Source organism: Notamacropus eugenii, chromosome 5 (genome assembly GCF_028372415.1).
Source record: "Notamacropus eugenii isolate mMacEug1 chromosome 5, mMacEug1.pri_v2, whole genome shotgun sequence".
NCBI classification, from domain to species: domain Eukaryota; kingdom Metazoa; phylum Chordata; class Mammalia; order Diprotodontia; family Macropodidae; genus Notamacropus; species Notamacropus eugenii.
Window position 1 is genome coordinate 405,713,582 of NC_092876.1, and position 23,627 is coordinate 405,737,208.

General features: G+C 37.4%; 1 protein-coding gene across 8 annotated transcripts; it reads left to right on the forward strand.

The window, feature by feature from the left end:
• Positions 1 to 7,304: 7,304 nt before the first annotated feature.
• On the forward strand, positions 7,305 to 22,059 carry LOC140506927 (nucleoside hydrolase-like). 8 transcript variants are annotated; one of them, XM_072614621.1, is made up of 7 exons: positions 7,540 to 7,624; positions 8,179 to 8,372; positions 11,680 to 11,856; positions 13,759 to 13,870; positions 16,657 to 16,793; positions 18,788 to 19,171; positions 20,119 to 22,059. In XM_072614621.1, the coding sequence occupies exons 2-6, from the start codon at positions 8,190 to 8,192 to the stop codon at positions 19,136 to 19,138; spliced, it is 960 nt and encodes a 319-aa protein (XP_072470722.1). In that variant the 5' UTR covers positions 7,540 to 7,624; positions 8,179 to 8,189; the 3' UTR covers positions 19,139 to 19,171; positions 20,119 to 22,059. The 8 variants fall into 8 exon arrangements, with proteins under 8 accessions (XP_072470725.1, XP_072470724.1, XP_072470723.1 ...); XM_072614624.1 differs by lacking the exons at positions 7,540 to 7,624; positions 20,119 to 22,059 and adding an exon at positions 7,305 to 7,387 and having other exon boundaries at positions 18,788 to 19,725; XM_072614623.1 differs by lacking the exon at positions 20,119 to 22,059 and having other exon boundaries at positions 7,473 to 7,556; positions 18,788 to 19,725.
• Positions 22,060 to 23,627: the final 1,568 nt, after the last annotated feature.

Consider the following 23,627-nt stretch of genomic DNA (forward strand, 5'->3'; position numbering starts at 1 on the left):
TAGAAGATTCGACATACAAGAACCTAGAGAAATATATATATACCAAAGACTGATTATAAGGAATTCATAAAGACAGACTGTTTACCTTTTATATATGTAAAATGTATGTCTAAGATTCTTATTAATAATTGGGTAGCTCATAATGATTGGGGTAAACCTATGATATTAATTTTAAAAGCAAAACCGTTTAGGAATAACTAAAGAGAGTAATTATTTTATACAAATGAGGTACAAGAAGAAGAACTGATGCAGAGAAGTTAGATGGGGGAGGAGGGCTAATAATTCTGGTAACCTGCTTTCTTCAGGAATGGATTTAAGAGGGAACAATACATATATATTTAGAAGAATATAAAAATCTTCTAAATTTAAAGGAAATAAAATAGTAGGGGAATCAGGAAGTTGGGAAGAATAAGGGAGGCATCTTTGGAGGGGATGGTGAGGGAATAGGTAAAAGGAGGGGTATAGAAGGGTGTTTAGATTTATGGGAATGGGAGGATAGGGGAGGGATCCTTGGAGGAGGGTAGGCAAGTAACAGGAGGGCAAAGTAAGGGAAGAAGTCAAGTAGAGGAGGCAGGAGGGATAGAAAACAAGAGATGCACAAACACAAAAACCAAAGATCAGGTGTAGCATAGGTTTGGGAAAATATATGTCTTTATATATGTATATGTGTGTATGCTACAGAGAAACATTATCTAAACTTCACTGTAGCCTTCTAGAGGGTGGGGGGGGGGGAGGAAGAATAAAGAACAAAGTAAAAAAGTATACAGTAGAGAGCAAGAGAACTCACAAGGAAGCAAAGAAAAGATGGACGATTTTCAACACAAAAAGTATTATTTACCATACAGGCTTCCTTGAAATGAAAATATATTGTTACATAATTTGAGTCTTCTCTTAAGTTGTGCTATGAACATGACATGCTTTTTTTTTTTAACTTTCTATTTAAGTTCCAGTATTTCAGTTTATGATTTTTTTTGTTTCTTTTCTCTATTCTGTATTTTGTGTTCTGGTGTTTGAGTCTAAAATAAAATTTGAAAAAAAATGAGCCTAAAAGAAAGGAAGTGTCAGGATTTGATGTGTTGTATCCAAGAGTCCTTTTTGCTTCTACTGCTGCTAATTAGAGTTATTTGACATTAGACTTCCTACACCTATATAGACACAATTGTTTACCATCCTAAGATCATTCAAGTACCTGTATTTTTTTTAAGGAAAATCACTGTACTGTCAAAATTCATCTTAAAAGATACTGGGTCGATAATTTTTTTGACCAAAAAACAGATGTTCCTTTGATTATCTGAGAGGTATGCATGTAAAATAATTAAATGTTACCTTTTGCTCAATAAAATTATTTTTAAAGCTTCTCTTGTTACTTTTCCTTCAACAGAAAAGGATAAATAGGGGAGAGAAACTGACAAATCTATTTCCTCTCCTATCTCCCTACTCAAAAGACTGCCAATTTCAAATATTCAGACTGGGTCTGAATTTGAATGAGTCCCTTTTCCTAGATTTAACACATAGACCAAGTTCTCTTTTTTAAATTTATTTTTAACATTCATTTTAAAAGCTTTTGAGTCCCAAATTTTCTACTTCCCTCCTACACTGCTTTGTAATGTTGCTTGCAATCTGCAACTGCTAGGCTGCCTTCAGATCTTTTTTCATTAATTCCCTCAATATTCTTGACCTTTTCTTCTTCCAGATGACTTTTACTATTTTTCTAGATCTATAAAATAATTCTTTGGTCATTTGACTGATATGGCACTGAATAAGTAAATCAACTTATGTAGAATTGTCATTTTTATTGTATTAGCTTTATCTATCCATGAGTAGCACTTCTCCAATTTTTTAGATGTCTTTTTTTTGCGTGAAAAGGGTTTCATTATTGTGTTCATGTAGTCCCTAGGTTTGTCTTAGCAGGTAGACTCCCTAGTATTACATATCAACTACAGTGATTTTTAAATGGAATTTTCTTTCTATCTCTTCCTGCTGGGTTTTGTGTACAATATATAGAAATGCTAATGATTTATGTAGGTTTATTTTTATATTGTACAACTTTGCTAAAGCTGTTAACTGTTTCAACTAACTTTGTAGTAAATTCTCTAGGGCAGAGTATACCATCATATCATCTACAATGAGAGATAGCTTTTGTTTTTTTCTTGCTTATTTTTATTTCTTAAATTTTTTTTCTTTTTTTATTGCTATAGCTAGGATTTCTAATACAAAATTGAATGATAGTGTCGATAATGGACATCCTTGCTTCACCCCTGATCTTATTAGAAGGGCTTTAAATATATTCCCATTACAAATAATACTTCTCTTGATTTTAGATAGATGCTACTCATCATTTTAAGAAAGAGTCCATTTATTCCTATGACATCTAGTGTTTTTAATAGGAATGGATATTGAATTTTGTCAAAAACTGTTTTTGTATCTATAAATATAATTATATGATTTTTATTGTCATTGTTATTGATATGATCAATGATACTTAGAGTTTTCTTAATAGTAAACCAGCTCCACATCCTGGTATAAATCCCACCTGGTCATAGTGGTGATCTTGCTAGTATTTTATCAATCTTGATTGATCTTGAATCAATATTCATTTAGGGAAATTGGTCTATAGTTTTCTTTCTGTTTTTGCTCTCCTTGGTTTAGATATCAAAAATACTTTTGTATCATAAAAGGATTTTGATAGGACTTCTTCTTTACCTATTTAAAAAAATAGTTTATATAGCTCTGAGATTAAGTATCCCTTAAGTGTTTGGTAGAGTTCATTTACATATCCTTCTGGTCATGGAAATTTTTTCTTAGGGAGCTCATTGATGGCTTGCTCAATTTTCTTTTTCTAAGATAAGTTTATTTAAGAATTCTATTTCTTTTTCTATTAATCTAGGCAACTTGCATTTTATAAATATTCATCCAATTCATTTGGATTGTCATTTTACCGGCATATAATTGCTCAAAATCATTCCCAATAATCCCTTTATTCCCAATTCCCAATAATTGCTTTTAATTTCATCTTCATTGGTGGTGTATTCAGTCTCTTAATTTTTGATATTGATTATATAGCTTTCTTTTTTTTAAAAAAAATCAAATTGGTCCAGGGTTTATCCATTTTACTGTGTCTGTTTTCATAAAACCAGTTTCTAATTTGATTGATTAGTTCAGTGGTTGCTGGTTTTTCTTGTTGTTGTTTGGTTTGGGTTTTTTTTTAACTTTCAGTTTCATTCATCTCTCCTTTGATTTTCAGAATTTCCACTTTGGTGTTTATTTGGGAATTTTTAATTTGTTCTTTTTCTAGTTTTTTTTAGTTGTATGCCTAATTTATTTATCTGTTCTTTCTTTTATTCATGTGTGTGTTTAGAGATGTACATTTTCCACTAAGTACTACTTTGGCTGTATTCCTTGAATTTTAATTATGTTGTCTCATTGTTGTCATTCTCTTTGGTGAAATTATCGATTGTTTCTATGATTTGTTCTTTGACCCACACATCCTTTAGGATTAGGTTGTTAAGTTTCCAGTTAATTTTTAATCTATGCTTTGGTGCATATATGTTTAATACTGATATTACTTCAGTGATACCTTCTGGCAAAATGCAGTTTCCCCACTTATCTCTTTTAATTAGATCTATATTTGCTTTTGCTCTGTCTGAGATCATGATTGCAATTCCTGCCTTTTTTTACGTCAGCTAAAGCACAATAGCTTCTGCTCCAGACCCTTATTTTAATTCTATACGTGTCTCTCTGTGTCTGTTTCAAGTGTGTTGCTTATAAACATATTATTAGATTTTGGTTCCTAATCCATTCTACTCAACACTTCTGTTTCATGGGTGAATTCATCTCATTCGAATTTGCAGTTATGATGACTAACTGGGCATTTCCCCCCATCCTGTTTCTTTCTAATTATCCTTTTTACTCTTTTTTATCCTGTTCCTCCTCAAAAGTCTATTTTGTTTCTGACCACTGCCTCCCTTAATCTGTCCTCCCTTTTATCACCCCAGGTTTTCTTCGCCCCTGTTTTCAGAGCTAGTTCTGGATTTTTAGAAGTTTTCAGTGCTTCTAAGGTGGTGTGATCTGGAAAGAGGTGTGTGTGGTCACTGCTCTCCTGGTTTGTGCTCTGGTCCTTACCCAGGAAAGGCCCCTTGCAGTCAAAAGTGATACTGCTCCTCAGGGCCCCTGCTCTCTTGTACCTAAAAGTACTTCTGAAACTTCAACCCAGGAGTGGGTACAGGCAAGTGAGTTTTCAAACAGCACCTGGTTCTGCATCTAGTAGAGCACTAGGGTTCCCTGTAACCTCTTCCTGACCAGCTGCCTGATCCCCTTACTACTTCTGCACTGAGAGTTGTCTCCCTTGTCCAGAGAGCAACAAGAGGACATGCTAATGGAGGAAATGAGTCATATCAATCTTGATGTTCTCACTCTAAATGAAACAAGACCAGTTCTAGACTGAATCTCTCCATTCCTTTTGAAGACTGTCTGTATGACATGGCACTAAGTGTTCTAACCATCCTTGTCATCTTTTCCTGAACACAGTATGGGAGAGATATTTAAACATTTAGACTGTCTGGTTTATCAAAAACAAACAAAAAGAGACAAAATGATAACCTCTGAGACAATGTCATTACAAACATCCTTTATATTTTCTCCCCGCTCTAAGTTTTCAGAGGAAATACAAGGTTTGGAGATAATTATATACGTCCCTATGAGCCACAAACTAGTGATTATAGCTTTAAAATAGAATTGTTAGCATGCTGTATGACAGATGTGTATTGTTTTACAGTACGCTATATTCTCTCTCTCCCTCTAAGCCACAAACTAGCAGTTATAGCTTTAAGGTAGAATTGGCAGCATTATATATAACAAATTCTAGTAATGTTCACCTAAGTGTGTTGTCTAAAAAATTGTTATTTACAGAACTGATGTGTTTTCGCAACAGCCAGTCCAAAAAGCCCTGACAGCTTTTCTGATGAAATTTTTATTCACAGCCTTGGTATCTTTAAAGTGATTTTTCTGGGGGCTTTTTTTTGTGAGTCAAAAAGGGTTAGAAGTGGTATGTCTTTGTGCTTGAACTGCTGTGTGAAAGGAATTTGGTTTGGTTTGGATTTTTTTTTCCTCTTTTTTGTAATAATAAAAATCTAAACTTCCCAGCTGCCTTTGATACAGGTTTGGTTAATGAGAATTGCTCTCAACACCTCCTAACAAGGTCAGTGATAAGCCTATGATCTTCTCATGGCTCTGGGAAATTCTCTTCCTTTTTAAAACTAAGAAAATGGACTGGGTGACTCCTAAGATCCCTCCTAGCTCTTATACCCTAAGAGTCTAGAGAGGTGGGAAGGAATAAAGGATACAGAGATGGCCTCAAGGCTGAGAAGGGGGAGTTCAAGTGTTGCCTCCAGCACTTAACACAGTACCTGAAACATAATAGAAACTTAATACTTCTTGACTGACACCTCCTGGCTCTGTGACTCTGGGCAAATTACTTAACTCTTCTGTCTTCAGTCTAGATAGCTCTCTAATATCTCTATTAATTTACAGAGGAGGTGTTGACCTGCATCAGTGGGATGAGTTCCTTCATCTGGGAGTTTACTATACCAAAGTAATCACCGTGCCTTTCCCTATTCCAGGAGTAGATGAAGCATATGTCGGAATTATGCTGCCGGATACAAAAGTTCCAGGTGCTTTAGCAGTGATACCTTAAAAAGCTGACAGTATAACTCAGATAAACTCAAGGATAGGTCAGAAATTAATTGGACATCTAGTTATTTTCCTTCCAAGTTAGCAGTTACAGGGAAGCATTAAACATCATGATTAAAGATCTCATTAAATGATCTCATTAAACCTTCTCTCTTCATAATTACCCTTCAAGTTAGAGTCCAGATGCAGAATCTGGAACACAAACCCAAAGCTGAGAGCATTTTCCTATTCAGAAGCTGGATTTCTTCATTGTCAACACCAAGAAAATGACAGAGCTGGGTATTTAACATGAGAAGAAGAAATGCCATGTGCTTTTTTAAAGCCACTGAACAGTGCCAATAGATCTGGGGCTTTTCATAGTCAAGAGCCATCTCTGCTTTGCTGTGTGTATCACATTTGCCTGGCATCCTTCACAAATGCTATGCTTGGAACCATAAAATCTAAATGTAATCTGAGAAATGGGAGATTCAAATGTTTCAACAGGATTATTTTCAATGACAGCTGCTAGCTGATGGCTGACAAGAAAAATTAAAAGATGAAATATACACATAGAACATATTAATCTATCTCAATATTTTACCTTCTCTACCTGGATGGCACAATGGATAGAGGGCTGGCCCAAGGAGTTCTAAATTCAGGATTAGGATTAATCTCCATTTAAATTTATCTTTTCTTCAATAATTTTAGCTGATGATAGATTTCATTAAAATAATGATATCCCTGTGAAGAAAATAAGACAGATAAAATCAAAGATAAAAATTTACCTTGAAGTCCAAATTGGCAGCAATTTGAGTTTATATTAGCAAATTCTCTAAAGGAACTTGCTCTTGAACAACTCTCACCTAATGCCTCAGGTGATACTGTTAGATCTTTAATGCTTGCGTGGCCACAGTGCCTCTGACCTATATTAACCCCAGTTGTCTTACAGGTGGGACACCAACCCTAAGCACCTGGGCGGTGTGTTTACCCCCTCCATTCGGCACCTCCCGTGAGGCATTTATTTTCTTTTTAATTGTACTGACTTTTAAGTCAATTCCTAGAAGACCCCTGGTATTGCTCTTGGCATCGACGGGGAGAGCAGGGACGCTACAGTGTAAGATCCTCATCTAAGCACAGCGGTCCTTAAACTTGTTTGGGTAATGGGCCCGTTTTGCCAATCTGGCAAGCCTATGGACCTCTTCTCAGAATAATGTTTTTAAATGCATTCAATAAAATAGGAAACCAGTTCTATTGTAATGCAGTTATCAAGATTTCTTTGGAGTTCCCAGATCCCAGCTTAAGAATCCGTGACCTAGAATGAGCACCTGGGAAGTGCTTTTTAGAAGACATTATGTGATTTTAGGGTACTGATTTGCCTGTAAATGCATAACTAAAGTATGTTAATTTTAATTAAAAAATAAAAACGACCTTCCTTTTGAAGACAAAAACAAGAAAACAAACAAAGGAGATCGTTTCGGGAAGAACTGGGAAATCTTGACGGTTGTCCATCCAGTTAAGGGCGCAGACCAGCCTCGCAAATGCCCAGTTAATATTAATTAATTATTAACATTAATTGCCACCTGCAGTTCTGCCAGGGCTCCGGGGACCCGCTCAGGGGCGCCTGGGAACGGGCTAATTATTGATGAATATGAATAAATGCGGTCGGTATGAACAGCCTTCCGACACTCGGCCGAGCACCGGATTGGCAGTGACCGTGTAGGTGGGTCGATCGCTCTCTCCTGGGCCTCCGTGTTCAGGGCTGACACCAGGAAGGCGTCCGTTTTGGGACTCGCCACGTGAGACTGTCGCCCCGCGGGGGGTGATCCGAGGCCGGGCTCCGGGGAAGCTTTGCGTTCGCGGCGGCGGCGGCAGGCCGGGCCTGGAGACAGGTTCGGGCGGAGAGTCCGCGAGGGGCTAGGGGCAAAGCCGGTGCCAAGGAGCCCCCTGCAGAGCTGGGGTGCGGATGGAGGGGCGCACGGGGCGTGGGGCTGCGGGGCTGAAGGAGGGTGGAGGGTGCGTGATCCTGGCATGCCACCTGTGCGGCCCGTCCAGGCAGTGGCACCCGCATGGCCCCATTAACACCGCCACACACACCCACACCCACACCCACGCACGCACACACACGCGCGCGCACACCCCCCCCACACACACCCCCCCACACAGGCATCCTCGTTTCTCCCCAAACACACACCTGCCCGCAGTGCCAAGCCTGACTTCTGCCTTCTCAAACTCTCGCTTTGCGGACCACACCATGCAATGACTCCTGCAGCTTCCTGCGCTTCAGCGTTAGGTCTCCCTCCGTGAAGGTCACTCGTGTTCCTGACAAAGCAGTCTGGGAGGGAGCTCTAGGATGTTTTCACAAAAACACTTCATTGGTCCATACGGCACCTCGTTAGAGTTTTACCTACACAACTGGAGAGTCTTTCCTTTGTAAGGCATACAGCTTTTAACTGCATTGACATGTACTCTTTGAATCTAAAGGCCTCCACCTCTGGGTCTTATTTTCAGTAGACATTCTAGCAATGGAGAAGAAATTACTGCTGGTGGATGTTGATGCTGGAGTGGATGATGCTGCCGCCTTAATGATGGCTCTGGCTGCACCTCATGTGGAAATCCTGGGGATCACTTGCTGTTTCGGGAATACAACTGTGGAAAATGTGTGTAAAAATGTCCTTCGGGTATTAAAAAAGTGTAACCATTTACAGGTAACTTCTCTGTCTTGTGAGTCTCTATATTGTACATTAACAATTCAGTTCAATAGACATATTAATTAAGTGCATATTATGTTCAAGGCACCACACTAGGGATTTGTTCTTTGAATAATGTTTGACTCTTTGTGACCCCATTTGAGGTTTTCTTGGCAAAGATGCTAGAATGGTTTGCCATTTCCTTCTCCAAGTCATTTTACAGATGAGGAAACTGAGACAGACATAGGTAAGTGACTTACCCAGGGTCAATCCGAGAACAGATTTGAACTCAGGTCCTCCTGACTCTAGACCTGGGATTCTATCCATTTCGCCATTTAGCTGCCAGCACGCTAGAGATACAAAGACTGCCCTCATTTTACCCTTAATAGTTATGAACCAATAGACAGTCAATCAAACATTTATTAATCACCTACTATAAGCCCAAGAGTTGGGGATAGACTAGGAGCTTATACTCTAATGAGGGAACACAATACACAAAAAGAAGATAAAAAGGGAGTAGGGGTAGCCAAAATAAGGGGCTGAGTAGGGGGCATGATGAAGTCCAAAGTAGTAAAGTCCTGTGGGAAAGAGATGGCTGGCCTGGGCACCTTTCTTAAAAAGTTTCTTTTTCTTAAAGTTTACAATCGGTAAAAATCCACCTTTGCTACCTCTCATCTCTCCCCTCCCATTTAGTTTCACATTTAATAAGGTGATTCAGACACATCACTTCAGATAATTTCTAGTGATGGAGGCTTTAGAAGTAGGAATTTTTTTTCCAAGTTAGGGCCTCTTTATAATGTGGGGAGAGTAACTCTGAAGTCCCTTTCCTGTGGTTTCGTTCTATATTGAATTTTTTTGGGTTCTCTTTGGATAAGAGAGTTGGCATGGTAGAGGAGAGGGAAATCTCAGGACTTGTACAAGGCACAAACATTCCTTGTTGTGTCTGTGGTCCTATGTGATCATTAACTAAACTTCTTTAAACTTATTACACAGTTTTTAGACAACATATTAAGTGAAAATTTTTATACAGTTAGAGGCTACTGTGAAAATATATTAATAACTTCATACAATTATTGATAATTTAAAGGTCACATAAATTTATAGGCTTCTTCATTTTGCAGATGAGAAAATCAGGTTAAGGGAATAGCCCCAGGTTATACACCTAGAAAATATATGAGGTGAGATTCGAACCCAGGTCTTCCTGACTCCAATATAGAGCTGTATCCACTCCTTATACATACTCTCTTTTGCAAGGAGTTTTGTAACTGTGAAGATCATGTGTGGGCTGTTGTGGAGGGGATTGGGAAGGAAACTGTTTTGTACTTGGATAATTTTCCATTAGTGGTAATGGGAACATTGAAACATCCACACTTTTTGGTTAATCTCTCCTACAGAGTGATAGGCAAGACTCATTTGCAAGAAAGAGGGATTTGTGATCTTAGAACACTGTTTCTTCACGCTAAAAATCACACAGTTACTGACAGAAAATTGGAAGGGATCTTGATGGCCTATTAGTTCAACCCATATGTAAAAGAATTATACTTAACAAGCAGTCCTTCAGCTTCTTCTTAAAGCCCTGCTAGGAGGGGGAACCCACCCCCTCTCAAAATAGCCCCAAACTTTTTGTTTGTGCAGCTAATGCAAACTGCAACTTTGACTAATTGTTAATCAGTCAACTGAACTAGCCTGAGGATACTCCAAGTGCCTATTGATGACTTAGGTAACTATTTGCATTCGCCAATTTGTTTTTAGAAGTCACAATTTTGAACTGAAATAATTTTCATTAGACAAATTACATCACTAATGTAGTTGGAACATTAAACAGATGACTTCATACATTTTTTAGCTTTTTGATGATCGTAATGGCATGTAATATAAAAACCACCTCTGAATTTCTCCCTTTGTTTATTAGTGATTCTTGGTTGAGGGGCCACATAGTGCCAGGGAGGCTGCTAGATTTAGAAGCAGGAAGGCCTGGGTTTAAATCTCTCCTCTGATCTAGCTGTGTGACCTTGGATAAGTCACTTAATGTTCCTGAGCCTCAGGCAAGTCTATGAGATCATTCCACCTTAAGGAAAGGAGTTCCCACATGAGGAAATCACAAGGATATTTCATTTAAAACCTCTACATCTTTAAGTTGAATAATTTATTGATTTTTCAAATGGAATTTTAAAAAATTTTCAAATTGCTCTGGCATTTTATCATGCAATCTAATCCAGTTATATTTTAAAGTCTCCTTTAAATTCTCGTTGGCATACAGGATACTAAGATTTTAAACAGTGGGTTTATATTTTATAGAAAGCAACGAAGATGGACACCTATTTTTTCTTTGATTTTTTTTCTTTAAAATCAAGCAGGCAGTTTAGTTTCTGCAAGTTAGTTTTGTTTATAAATGATTTTTGCTGTTCAGTTGTTCCTGAAACCATTTGAGGTTTCTTGGCAAAGATACTAGAGTGGTTTGCTATTTTCTTCTCCAGCTTATTTTACAGATGAGGAAACTGAGGCAAACAGGATTTAGTGACTTTCCAGGGTCACACATCAAGGAAGTGTCTGAGGACAAATTTGAACTTAGGTCTTTCTGACTCAAGGCCTGGCACTCTATTGACTGAACCAACTAGCTGCCATTATGAAAATCATAAGATTAGCCTAATCTATTCTCCTATTTGCTCTGCTCTTTGAATTTATGAGCTCTCAGGAGAAGAAGCTGAGATACCATCAACTTTTCCTTCTCTAGCCCCTATCCATATTGCAAAAGTGGCAGTACCAGAAATAGAATATGTCATTTGGAAAAAAAAATTGTGACATAAAGAAGTCATTTTTGCAACATTATTAGAAGAAAACTATTTAATCTTTTTAAATTAAAAAAATAATTCAAAACTATTATTTATTATTTTTAATTTTTAGAATTATTAATTTAATTATTAATAATTATTTAATTAAGATTTTTAAGTCTGTCACCCCCAGGCTGGAAGTGTAGGTGCCACTCATGATTGGATCCCACTGCTTATCATCTCAAAACCTTTCTTTGATTTGCAGCTTTAATTACCTAGGTCAGCTCACCCCTCCTATGGCAACATGGTAGCCCCTTGCTCTTGAGGATTCACCACATGTCAATGCCTGATTTAGTGCAGGTGAGATCAGCTTAGCCCAGAGCTCAAGAGACCCACCTGCCCCAGGTTCCCTGGTAGCTGGGATTATACATGAGCCACCACAGCTGGTGTGATCTGATTTTATAGCTCCATTCTTTCATATGTGAAACATGAACCCTTTATTTTTTATAATAATTGGGTCAGCCTGACTCCTCTCTCTGGACATTTCATTTCAGATCCCAGTTTACCAGGGTGCTTCTACCCCTTTACTCAATACAATGAAAAAAGATTATTTTTATGGAACAGATGGCTTGGGGGACATACCTGACGCTGATGCTCCTGGATCCGACCAAGTACAACGTGAACACGCTGTAGCTGCAATGATAAGAGTGGTCAGTGAGACACCTAACAAGGTGAAATTGTCAAGACATATGGCGCCATGCCTTGGTCTTCCATTTTTCCAACACCTAGACTTATTAAACATTCATGGGGGAAGGAAGGAAGGAAAGAAAGAAAGAAGGGGCTTACCTGTTGTTATCTTCTCTTATCATAGGGCACTAGACTCCTATTGACACAATATAATGCCTATTGTTCAGTATTTTTAGTCATGCCCAACTCTTCATGACCTTATCTGGGATTTTCTTGGCAAAGATACTAGAGTAGTTTGGCATTTCTTTCTCCAGCTTATTTTACAGATGAGAAAACTGAGGCAAACAGGGTTAAGTGACTTAACCCAGGGTCACACAGCTCGTGAGTGTGTGAGGCCAAATTTGAACTCCATACCCAGTTCTCTATCCACTGAGCCACCTAGCTACCCCAAAGTTAAACCTTTACGGACAAGATAGTGATGTAGGCTGGATGATAAGTACATGTGGGTAGTTGTAATTGATTGGCTGACTAGACCCAATGAGTGTTTTGGTATGAGAAAATATTTTTGCAATCTATGGAAATGTTACACAAATATAAGGGATTATTACCATTACTATTGTTATGTTTTCATCTTATGTGTGATAATGTTCAGATAGAAAATTGCCCTGAAACAAGTTGCTATCCTACATTATGCTTTTATGCTTGATATTCTTGTATAGTTGATATGTACCTCTTTGAGAAGAAGTAAAAACACTTTTGATGTAGAATAACTTCTCATCTCTCAGACCCCTGAAGCCTACATACCTTTCACCATTTGTAGCCCCCAGAGACCTCTGCTATTACCAGAAGCTCTGTCCTAAGTCCTTCATTATGCTTGATATTCAGGTGGATGAAATAATTGCTTTTTGTAACTAAATAGAAGTGTTGGGAAGCAACACTTCCCTTATCCAGTGAGTGTTGATGGATGGACCAAAAAATAGATCTAGAGGAAAGAATTCTCTAGTAGAATATACCAGAACCTTGTCTTTGACCTAGGTCTGCTCAACAACTCATTTCATCCATGACATAGACAAAAGCATAGATTGCATGCTTACTGAATTTGTAGCTGCCAGGAAGCTGGAAAGGTGGTTCAGTGGAAGACAAAACTGGGATCCAAAGACCTCTCAGCAGGCTAGGATGATGGGCAGAAGAAGAAAAAAAGATGAAATCTAAAGAGCTACGGGTAAAGTTCTGTTTGAGTTTGGAAAAAAACAGCTATGCAAATATAGATTCGGGGAGACATGGCCAAAAAGCAGCTTGTGTTTAAAAAAAAAAACAACCAAAACTGGAGTGGAGGTGGGAGATCATATATGGCAAGCTCAGTGAGTCAACAGCGTAACGTGGCTTCCAAGACCAAAAATGACTTTGGGCAGCGTTAAATAGAAGTCAAGAGGTAAAAGACCCACTGTACTCAGCCTGTAGAAACCTCTCTCTGGAGAATTTTATAGCACAATTCAGAAGGGCCACTGAATATATCCAGAGAGGGATGAGAAGTGTAATCAAAGGCCTTCAGGAAGTGAAGGCTCAGTTGAAGATCTGGGAATGTTAATTTAGCCTGGAGAAAAGGTGGGGACCCAACATGGCTGTCTCCAAATTTACTTAAAGAAAGTCAGTGGGTGAAACTGATATGGAAACATATTTCTGCTTTATCTTAGGAGAAATTTCACAATGATAGAATTATTACACGCCATTATTGGCAGGTGACTTCAGAGGGGTTAGAATTCCCTTTCTCTGTAGTCGTCCAGCAAAGCCTAGATGTCTAACTTGAGTAGTAATGTTGATGGGACTGCGGATTTGGGTGGGAGGATGTACAACATAAATTCTGCCATCTCTGCTAACTCTAAGATTTTATCAGTCTCTAATTATAATAAAATGTAGAGAAGTATGACTTTGTTTGTATTTTACAGGTAACTCTGGTCGCCACTGGGCCTTTGACTAATTTAGCTCTGGCAGTGAAAATGGATCCAACGTTTCCTAAGAAAATTAAAAATATGTCTATAATGGGAGGCAATATGTACTGTAAGTAGTTTTTAAAATTGAAACTTAAATACATAGTAAGAAAAGACAAAGAAACATAAACTTATATATTAAAACATATGTAAAATAAGAAAAGGAAAATAACATCTTGTGCACAACAGAATGTGAGAGAAGATTCAAAATGTATAGCAATATATTTCCGTGTCAAGGAAGTCTATATATTAAATACTGTGCATTATATTGAGAGCTGTCCATCTTTTCTTCGCTTCCTTGTAGGTTTTCTTTTGGTCTCTGCTGTACACTCCCCACCCCAGGCTACTATTATGCATGGTTATATTTATACATAGATATATTCATACATGTATACATATGTACACATATGTATATATACAAATGTATGCTTACTCTGACAGATTCTACTCCTAATCTTTATTTTTATGTTTGTGCATATCTCTTATTTCCTATCCCTCCTGACTCCTCTACCTTGCCCTCCTATTACACTACCCCCCCAACAATCCCTCCCTTATCCTCCCATTGCCAGAAATATAAACACCCTTCTATATGCCCCTTTGACCCTCACCCTCCCCTCTAAAGATTCTTCCCTTATCCTCTCCCCCAAGTAGTTTTGAAAGCTATATATATGTATATACCTACAGTCATTACAATTAATTGATGATTCATGGTTAATTACAATTAATGACAATAAAACAATGAAAATAAAAAAGCATAGTTTCCTACCTTTTGGAAGGATAATTAATGTATTTCCTCTAATTTCTTCATCATCATCATCATCATCACCACCACCACTATCATCATCATCAAACTATGTTTCAGGCATAGTGCTAAGCTGGTGATACAGAAAAAGGCAAAAAACAAACAAACCAGACCCTGCCCTCAAGAAGATCCGCATTCTAATTCCCATGTCAAAAATTAATTTATTTTTGTTGACTTTTAGAGGGAAATTAGCTTACCCCTATGTATAAACATTTGCCAAACAATTTAAAGTGCTTTATTCCTCAGTTTCCTTTCTACAAAGCAATTTACTATTATAAATGAAACCCATTGCTATGAATACAATTTTCTCTTTTTAAAATATTTTTCCCAATTTCATGTAAAACATTTTAATATTAATTTTTATATTTCATTTTTCTAGTTTCAAATAAAATTTTTAATGCTCATTTTTAAAAATTTTGAATTCCAAATTCTCTCCCTCCCTTCACTCCTTCCTTCAGAAGGAAAGTACATTGATACAGATTATACATCTATAGTCATCCAAAACATATATCCATGTTAGCCATGTTGTGAAAGAAAACAAAAAACCAAGAAAAATTAAATTAAAAAGGTAAAATAAAAAGCTTTCATCTTCATCCATCAGTTTTTTCTCTGGAGATGGATAACATTTTTCATTATAAATCCTTCAGAATTATCTTGGATTATTGTATTTCTGAGAATAGCTGTCATTCACAGTTGATCTTTGTACAACACAATTGTACTATGTACAGTGTTCTCCTGGTTCTCCTTACTTCACTTTGCATCAGTTCATGTAAGTCTTCCCAGGTTTTTCAGAAAGCATCCTGCTTGACATTTTTATAGTATGTAGCACTCCATCACAATTATATGTTCACAACTTGTTTAACCATTCTTCAATTAAGGGCATTCCCTTAATTTCCGATTCTTTGTCACCACAAAAAGAACTGCTATAAATACTTTTGTATATATAAATTATTTTCCTTTTTCTTTGAGCTCTTGAGCTCTTTGGGGTATGGACCTAGCAGTGGTATTGCTAAGTCAAAGGATACGCATAGTTTTATAGCCTTTGGAGCATAGTTTCAAATTGTTCTCCAGAATGGTTGGATTTGTTCACAACTCTACCAACAGTGCATTAGTGTCCCAAATTGCCCACATCCCTTCCAACATTTGTTGCTTTCCTTTTTTTGTAATGTTAGCTAATGTGTGACATGGTACCTTAAAGCATTTCTCTAATCAATAGTGATTTAGAGCATTTTTTCATATGATTAAAGATAGCTTTGATTTATTCTGAAAACTGCCTGTTCATATCCTTTGTCCATTTATCAGTTGGAGAATAACTCATATTCTTATAGATTGGATTCAGCTCTCTATATACTTGAGAAATAAGGCCTTTATCATAGAAATTTGCTGTAAACCTTTTCCCCAGTTTCCTGCTTTTCTTCTAATCTTGGCTATGTTGGGTTTTTTGGTGCAAAGATGTTTTAACTTAATGTAATCAAAATTATCCATTTTATATTCTGTACAGCTCTTTATATCTTGTTGATCTCAAATCCTTATCCATAGATCTGACAGGTAAAATATTCCATTCTTCCTTAATTTGTTTATAGTATCACCTTTATATCTAAATATAAAATAAAAATGAATTAAACTACATTTATATATAATTTCAATTTTATTTTATATTTAGTTCTCAATACTCTCCTCCATTCCTCTCCCCCTCTCCCATCCATTGAGAAAGAAAAACAAAACCAGTTACAAATTTGTGTAATCAAGCAAAACAAATTCCCACATTATCCACATGGCTATACATTTTAAAGACATTATGGGTTAAGTAGGTTTCATGGGCTGGCCTGGGATCCTAATTGCAATATATAACATTGTTTTTGTGGGAAAATAGTTGAGTTCCAAAGAACCAATTTATTCATGAACTTTCACTGAACAACTAATTAGTTGATTTCTTGCTTTCTAGAGTACGTTTCCATTTTTATTTTATTTATGTATTTATTTGGACAATGAGAAAATATAAGATCTAGTGAATGATTTTTTTTTGTATTTTTTTTCCCTTTGTATTTCATTAGCCCGAGGAAACATTGACATCTGTGCAGAATTCAATTTTGCAGCAGACCCGGAGGCAGCTTACATTGTCTTAAATGAATATACTTGTCCAACTTCTATTACCACTTGGGAATTTGCAAGTTCACATTCACTGCCTTGGGTAAGTTGTTAGATATTGATCATCCCCATCATTTCTGAAACATGCAATAATGTACCCTTCATGGTAGAAGAAAGGACTCAGTCTCTCTTACTTAACACCCAGTGACATACATTCAGGGGTCTGATAGAGCCAGCTCACAGTGAAAGGGGAAGACCAGTTGTTAATTTTCAAGTGTGAGCATTGACCCCCTTGAAAAATCATTGGGGCTTCACTTACTGTTCTGTTGATTGTCTAGACGTAAGAATGGAATGGAGAAAATGTTAATAATTCAGATTAGACTTAAAAATGTGTCCTGCAGTACATAGTTCCCTTTCCTACCCTCTTGCCCCCAGCCAGTGGTTAAACATTTACCTGTATATCCTGCCATCATGGCTATTGGGCTAATGAAGATTCCTAGAATTTGAAAAACATACACACACACAATCAGCAGCCACAGTTATTACCATGTCTTCAGGAGGACATATGTTTGCACTCATAGGCAGGGTTTCTGTGTAGCAATATTAGACATAGTTTGTATGAAAATTGAAATGGAGGTGTTAAGTAATAGAGGATGAGAAGGATTGTTTTGTTCTTGTTTTATTTGTATTCAACTCTTTATGACCTCTTGTTTTGGAGGGAGGGGTTTCCTTGGCAAAGATACTGGAGTAGTTTTCCATTTCCTTCTCCAGCTCATTTTACAGATAAGGAAATTGAGGCACACATGGTTAATTGACTTTCCCAGCATCACGAGGCTGTTTAGTATCCAAGACCAGATTAGAACTCAGGTCCTCCTGACTCCGGCCTGGCACTCTATCCACTTTGCCACCTAGTTGCCCAGTGAAAAGAATGGCAAATTCAAAGAGGAATGTCAGTATTTACATCCTTTACTTCTATCTCAATCCCTCACCTTTGCAGCAAGAATGCTTTAGGTACTGTCTGTCCCTGCTAGCTGTCCTCCTTCATCTTTTCTCCCCTTCATGGTCAAACTCCTTCAGAATATTGTCTTTCTGAAATCAGCGAATGCTATAAATCAAAGCTTCATTTATTATTCTAGACTTTACGAAGTGCTTACATTCAGTGCCTAAATTTCATCTCAAACTTCCCTCAATTATAAATACAGATTTGGGGTGAGATTATTTAAATAGATAGCCTATAGTGAAATAGTTAATTTTTTTTAGCAAACTTGTGGGGGGGCATAGAGAGCACCCACGAAGGAGTCCCTCCCCCTGCTCCCCCTCTTACACATATTGTAGATCAGCTCCTATTCTGTGGCTTTTAGTCTCAGTGAGTGGCCTGGAGCCCTGAGAGCTTTCTCATGGTCACATAGCCAAGATGTATCAGAAGTGGAACTAAACCTAGGTGTTCCTTACTCCAAGACTGGCATTCTTTCCCCATGCTAGACTACCTCTCAAGAAATCAACTGGCTCCATTGTACAGAGAGCTATTTGTTAGCATCTTTGGAATAGGCTGAGGAGGAGAACCATATGACCAGAGACCTAAAAACCTTCGATCATCACAATGCTATAGTCCTGCAGAATCCACTGTTTCAGTTGTGCCTGAAGCCCTGGCTCTCCAAAGCAGAAAATTTTGAATTTATGGAGGGCTTCATGTACTTCTCAGATTCATTTTCTGCTGTGTTGCTTTAATGTCCTGCTTTAATGTTGCATCGGTTAAAGTACAACGTGGCATAGAGAAAGGGAATGTACCCTTGATTTTCTTGGGGTAGGAAAATGCTGGGTGAAAAAACTCCTTAACGTATTTCTCACCTCAGAAATTATAGTGGTCTAGAACACTGCAAGTTTGAGGTACTTTCCCAGGGTCATACAAAGAGTATGCTTAGGTAGCCCTTGAATTCAGGGCTTCCCAAGGGTGACTGCCATAATGCCTACATCTAGAAGACAGGAAAGGAGGAATGAGTATGTTAGTAGATAAGTAGAATAAGCCCTTTATCATGGTAGATCATAAAAAAACAATGAAGAACAAACATAATAAAGAGAATTTGTCTTTGTCCACAGGAATTTTACGAGAAGTGTACTTCACAGGACAGTGAGAAAGCAAGGTTTTTGAAAGAAATCTATACAGTCACCACGGGATATCAAAAGCGTCCCATTCCCAAGTTAAGAACCCTCTATCGGAAACCAGGATTTGTGTCCTGTGATTGCTTTGCAATGGCAGCCGCGATTGATGAGGACTTGGTTACGGAATCCATCTTCTGTGCTGTATCTGTGGAACTGAATGGCTCCCACACCCGAGGAATGATGGTTTTGGATATCGATGACAGGCTTAAGAAAGAAAACAAAGTTTCGATCGCCAAAGAGTTGGATATGGAAAAATTCAAAGGTCTTCTGCTAGCTGCTTTGAAATAGTAAAAATAACCGTTACTGATAGAGCATTTTAAGGTTTGCAAAACACTTTACATACGCATTTGATTTGAAATAGTTTCCATTATGATCTCACATGCTCATTTTTGTTTTAATAAGGTATTTAGTTAAAAATTACATCAGATCTTTTGAAATAATTCAGATTCAAATATACATCCAAATATTAGAACCAAATTCCAGATTTAAAATCTTAAGGGAAAATTTCAAACTGTTCACTGAAATAGTTCTGATAAGGTTTCAGCATGTTGGTGTTTCATGAGGAATAATGTTTAAGGATCTTTATTTGTGTGAATTCAAACTGTTTTCATATGATTGCATTGCCTGGACTCCAGTCTGAGGTCTTTACAGTTTTCAGAAGTAACAGTTATGTCTGTTTACTGTCTCCAGAATCAGTTGTGACTTAGAGAATTCATTGATTTAATTCATCTTAATTCATACAGAAGGCATTTTAAATAATTGACAAAGGCAGACCATCAAATGCTACTTTTTGTCTTGACTTTACTAGTTTAAATTAGAATTCAATTTGTTTCTATGGTAATAGCCTTCTGTTTAATAAAAGCTTAAGGACTGACTGATACGGTTTTATTATAATTTGTGACAAGGGTCTGTGCCTTCTTTTTCTCTGGTATGTGGTACTTTCTACCTAGTATGTACTCACAACAGTTGACTGATTACTTGAAAAATGGATATATACAAAGGCAGTGTTTTTTCTGCTTTACTAATCTATAAATATGAAAATATTATGAAAGACGTTGTCTCCATAAAAATTATCTTTAATAGTGTATTCAACTTGCCCAATCAGTAAAGAAAGTCTAGGGAGGAAAATGAATACTATCCAAAATGATGGCATGTTTAAAAATTTTACAGCAAAGTTTGAAAAGTATATGACCTAGAACGTTTGAATGTTGGTTTAAAATCTTTGTTTTTCGACCTAAATCCTTTTATCCTTCTCTCTCTATACTCAGTCTGGAAAAAGCATTGTCATGCGCCAAGTACAGTGAGCTGAATGGGAGGAGGTAAATGAAGGGAGAAAAGAAGCTGATACTCAGTTCTAAAGAAACAAAAGAACTTTGGCTCCCTTAGCTTTGGGGAGAAGAAAAGAATGGGTCTTACTGAGGCAATGAATCTAAAAATGAACAGTAATATATTTACTTCCGAATTTGACTTCTTAATATATGATTTTTTTGAGGTACCTTTAAAAGCTCCTGCCCCATTCTATTATAGCCCACAAGTCATCAAGTACGGCTGCATGAGGAAAAAAAGGAAAGACAGAGCTAAAGAGATATTCATGCAATTCAACAAACATTGCTGAAGATCACACAGTGTTCTGTATGCTTTGCACCATAAAGCAGGGCACAGTGGTACATCTTGGGGAATTAGCAAAGATTAAAGAAGACACAGTTCTTACCCTCATGGAGGACAGTGATGTGTGGCCAACAACCTGGCCTCTCCTTTACCCCTATATGAACATGAAGGGATGCTGGGGGTAAGCCAAGTTTCTGGTATTAGAAACTCAAAGATGGACATAAAGGAAAAGTAATGATACTACTGCTGCCACTACTACTATTACTAGCTAACATTTGTGTGGAGCTTTAAGGTTTACAAAGTGCTCTATACATATGATCCCATTTGACCTTCACAACAACCCTGTGGTGCTAGTATCACCCCCATTTTACAAGAAAACTGAGGTTGAGAGGAGTTAAGTGACTTGCCCAGGGGCACACAGCAAGTAAACATCAGAAGGATTTGAACTGGGGTCTTCCTGATTCCAAGCCTGGCAATCAATCTACTGTGTAGTAACCGTGCAGAGCCTTTATGTGATAATGCTGTTTTCAGTAAGGAAGAATGATATAAAGGGAAACCAGAATAACAAGAAGAATCAAATCACTAGCGAAGAAAAAAAAAATTGTACCAGCACTAGGGTTGGCCAAGTTGGGCAGCCACCAAGGGCACAACATGTAGGGGGCACATGCTGTGATGCTCCTTAATAATACTTTCCTGGACTCGGTCATTTCATTTCTGTGGCTATTCCCTCCAATGGACTGGATTCATGTAACATCTTCTCATCCCATGTGACTCTTTGACACATCCTTCCATGAATTGTTCATGGGGAGATCCATCCAAAATGCTGAGGTCCTTCCCCTAGATCACTTGACATTGCATGGATACATATGGAGCACATGAGCTGCTCATTCATTATCCTTCACTCATGATACATGACCGCTCCACCTCCCTCCTGAGCGATAGAGCTCTTCACAAAATACTCGAGCTTACTCACCCTTTCTAGGCACTTTTCTAGTGTTCTCAGGATAACTTTAAAGCTTCAGAGACTGTGATATTCCATGACATACAGGCACACACCATCAAATGATACCACCACTAGGCCTGTACCCCAAAAAGATGAAAGTGGGAACGTTCCTCTATGTACAAAAATATTTCTAGAATTTTTGTAGTGACAAAGAATTGGAAACTAAGGAGGTGCCCATCAACTGAGGAATGACTGAGCAAAGTATGGTATATGAAATGCTATTGTGCTACAGGAAGTGAAGAAGGAAATTTTAAAGAAGTCTGAGAAAAACCGTTGAGCTGATCTAAAGTCAGAAGAACGATTTATGCTGTATCAGTAAAGAAGGGAAAAAAATGAACATTTTTTTGAAAGGTTCAAGAGCTCTGAAAAATGAAATGATCAACCACGATTCCAGAGGTCTGATGACCAAGAATTCTACCACCTCCTACAGAGAGGTGATGGACTAAATACGCAGAATCAGACAAATTTTGGATACTATCATTTTGCTTGACTATGAACATTTGTTATAAGAGTTTTGTTTTTCTTTCTTCCTTTTCTGTGATGAGCGGGGAGGAACACAAGAGGAAATAAAAAATAAAGACTTGATAATTGAAAAAAATTTAATTACAAATTTTTGAAAAAGTAAGATTAAATAGAAAAAAATTAGTCTGTTGCAAAGAGATGGTTAGGCTTATAAAAACTGTTGCGTAATTGTCCAGAGGCAATTTAATCCATTCTCCTTTTCCTACTTAATTCTGGGTCCTGCTCGTTGTCTGTCAACACACACACAAATACATACAAGCTCAATGGGTTGTCCATGTAACTGTTTATCTTAATTTGAATAATAAGCATTTTTCATCCTCTTGTTTTCCCTACATGCATACTTAGTCTAGATTCTTCTGAGTGATTCTAGACTCCCTGTAGAAAGCTATCATGTTTTGGAGCTTGATGCAACAAGAAACACATCACCCCCAAATAGGACATTCTTGAGGAACTCACCATCTCATACTTCCTCCAATATGGTACTGTGCTGGGCATCCTCCAAGATAGTAGCAAACATCTGTGCTGAGCATATGGTTCTTTGTCTTCTGCATTTTTGTTATTAATTTATGGAAAAAGTTGTTTACGTTATTATATTTTTCAAGGAATCTCTTCGGATTTTGGCACACTCATGAGAACCATTCAGCTGCCATGATCTCCTGAATCAAATACTTTTTTGTAGCCAAAATATTTACAGTGACATCTTGTATTCTCTACACCTTTCAGTCAAGTCTGTGACTATTGATATGTGATTGCTCTAGAATATTGTTTGGGAAAAGCCTGCCTGTTCCCTTGTTATATTTCAGTCAAGGATATTTTAGATGTGTTATTTTATAATGTTGGAGGCATGTAGGTCAGTAATTGTCGATATCTTCTTGGTCAGGGTTTTTGCTAATAAGAGTCTGGTTTTTTTTCTAAGTGATTGGTATTCTTCCCCAAATCAGCTATTTGAAGAAAAAACCTTCAAAATTTAAAACCTTCAAAATTCTGTTTCCTACACAATGGATTTCTGTGTATTCTTGGTTAGTCCCTCTTTGTTTTATAGACTGCCCTTTCTGTTTCCTTGTACTACTCACTGAAGTCTATAAATTAGTGTCCAAATGTAGTGGATCTGGGCAACTGGTACAGTGGATCAAGAACTAGGCTTGAAATCAGGAGGACTCACTTTTCTGAGTTCAAATCTAGCCTCAGACACTTATTGCTGGGTGACCCTGGGCAAGTCACTTAACCCCATTTGCCTCAATTCCTTATCTGTAAAATAAGCTGAAGAAGGAAATGAGAAACCCACTCTAACATCTTTGCCAAGAAAATTCCAAATGGGGTCACGAAGAGTTGGACATGACTGAAATGACTAAATAACAGCAGTAGTAGATCCACTCTTATAAAATGAGGAAATTGTTAAAGAAATCTTAATAGATATTTTCCAATTTTTTTTCTTCATTAGTCATTGTTATGGTTTCTCCCCTACAGGCTCTTGCTAATACAAGTTTTAACTAATCTTCTTTCCACATGTGTACATAATTTCTCATAATTTTGGGGGGGACAACACTATTCATAGTCTTCTACCATGCTCCTTTGCTTTTTATACAAACTTACATTCTAAATGGGTGTTGCCTTTGGAAGTCATATCTCTCTCTTTAATAGGTA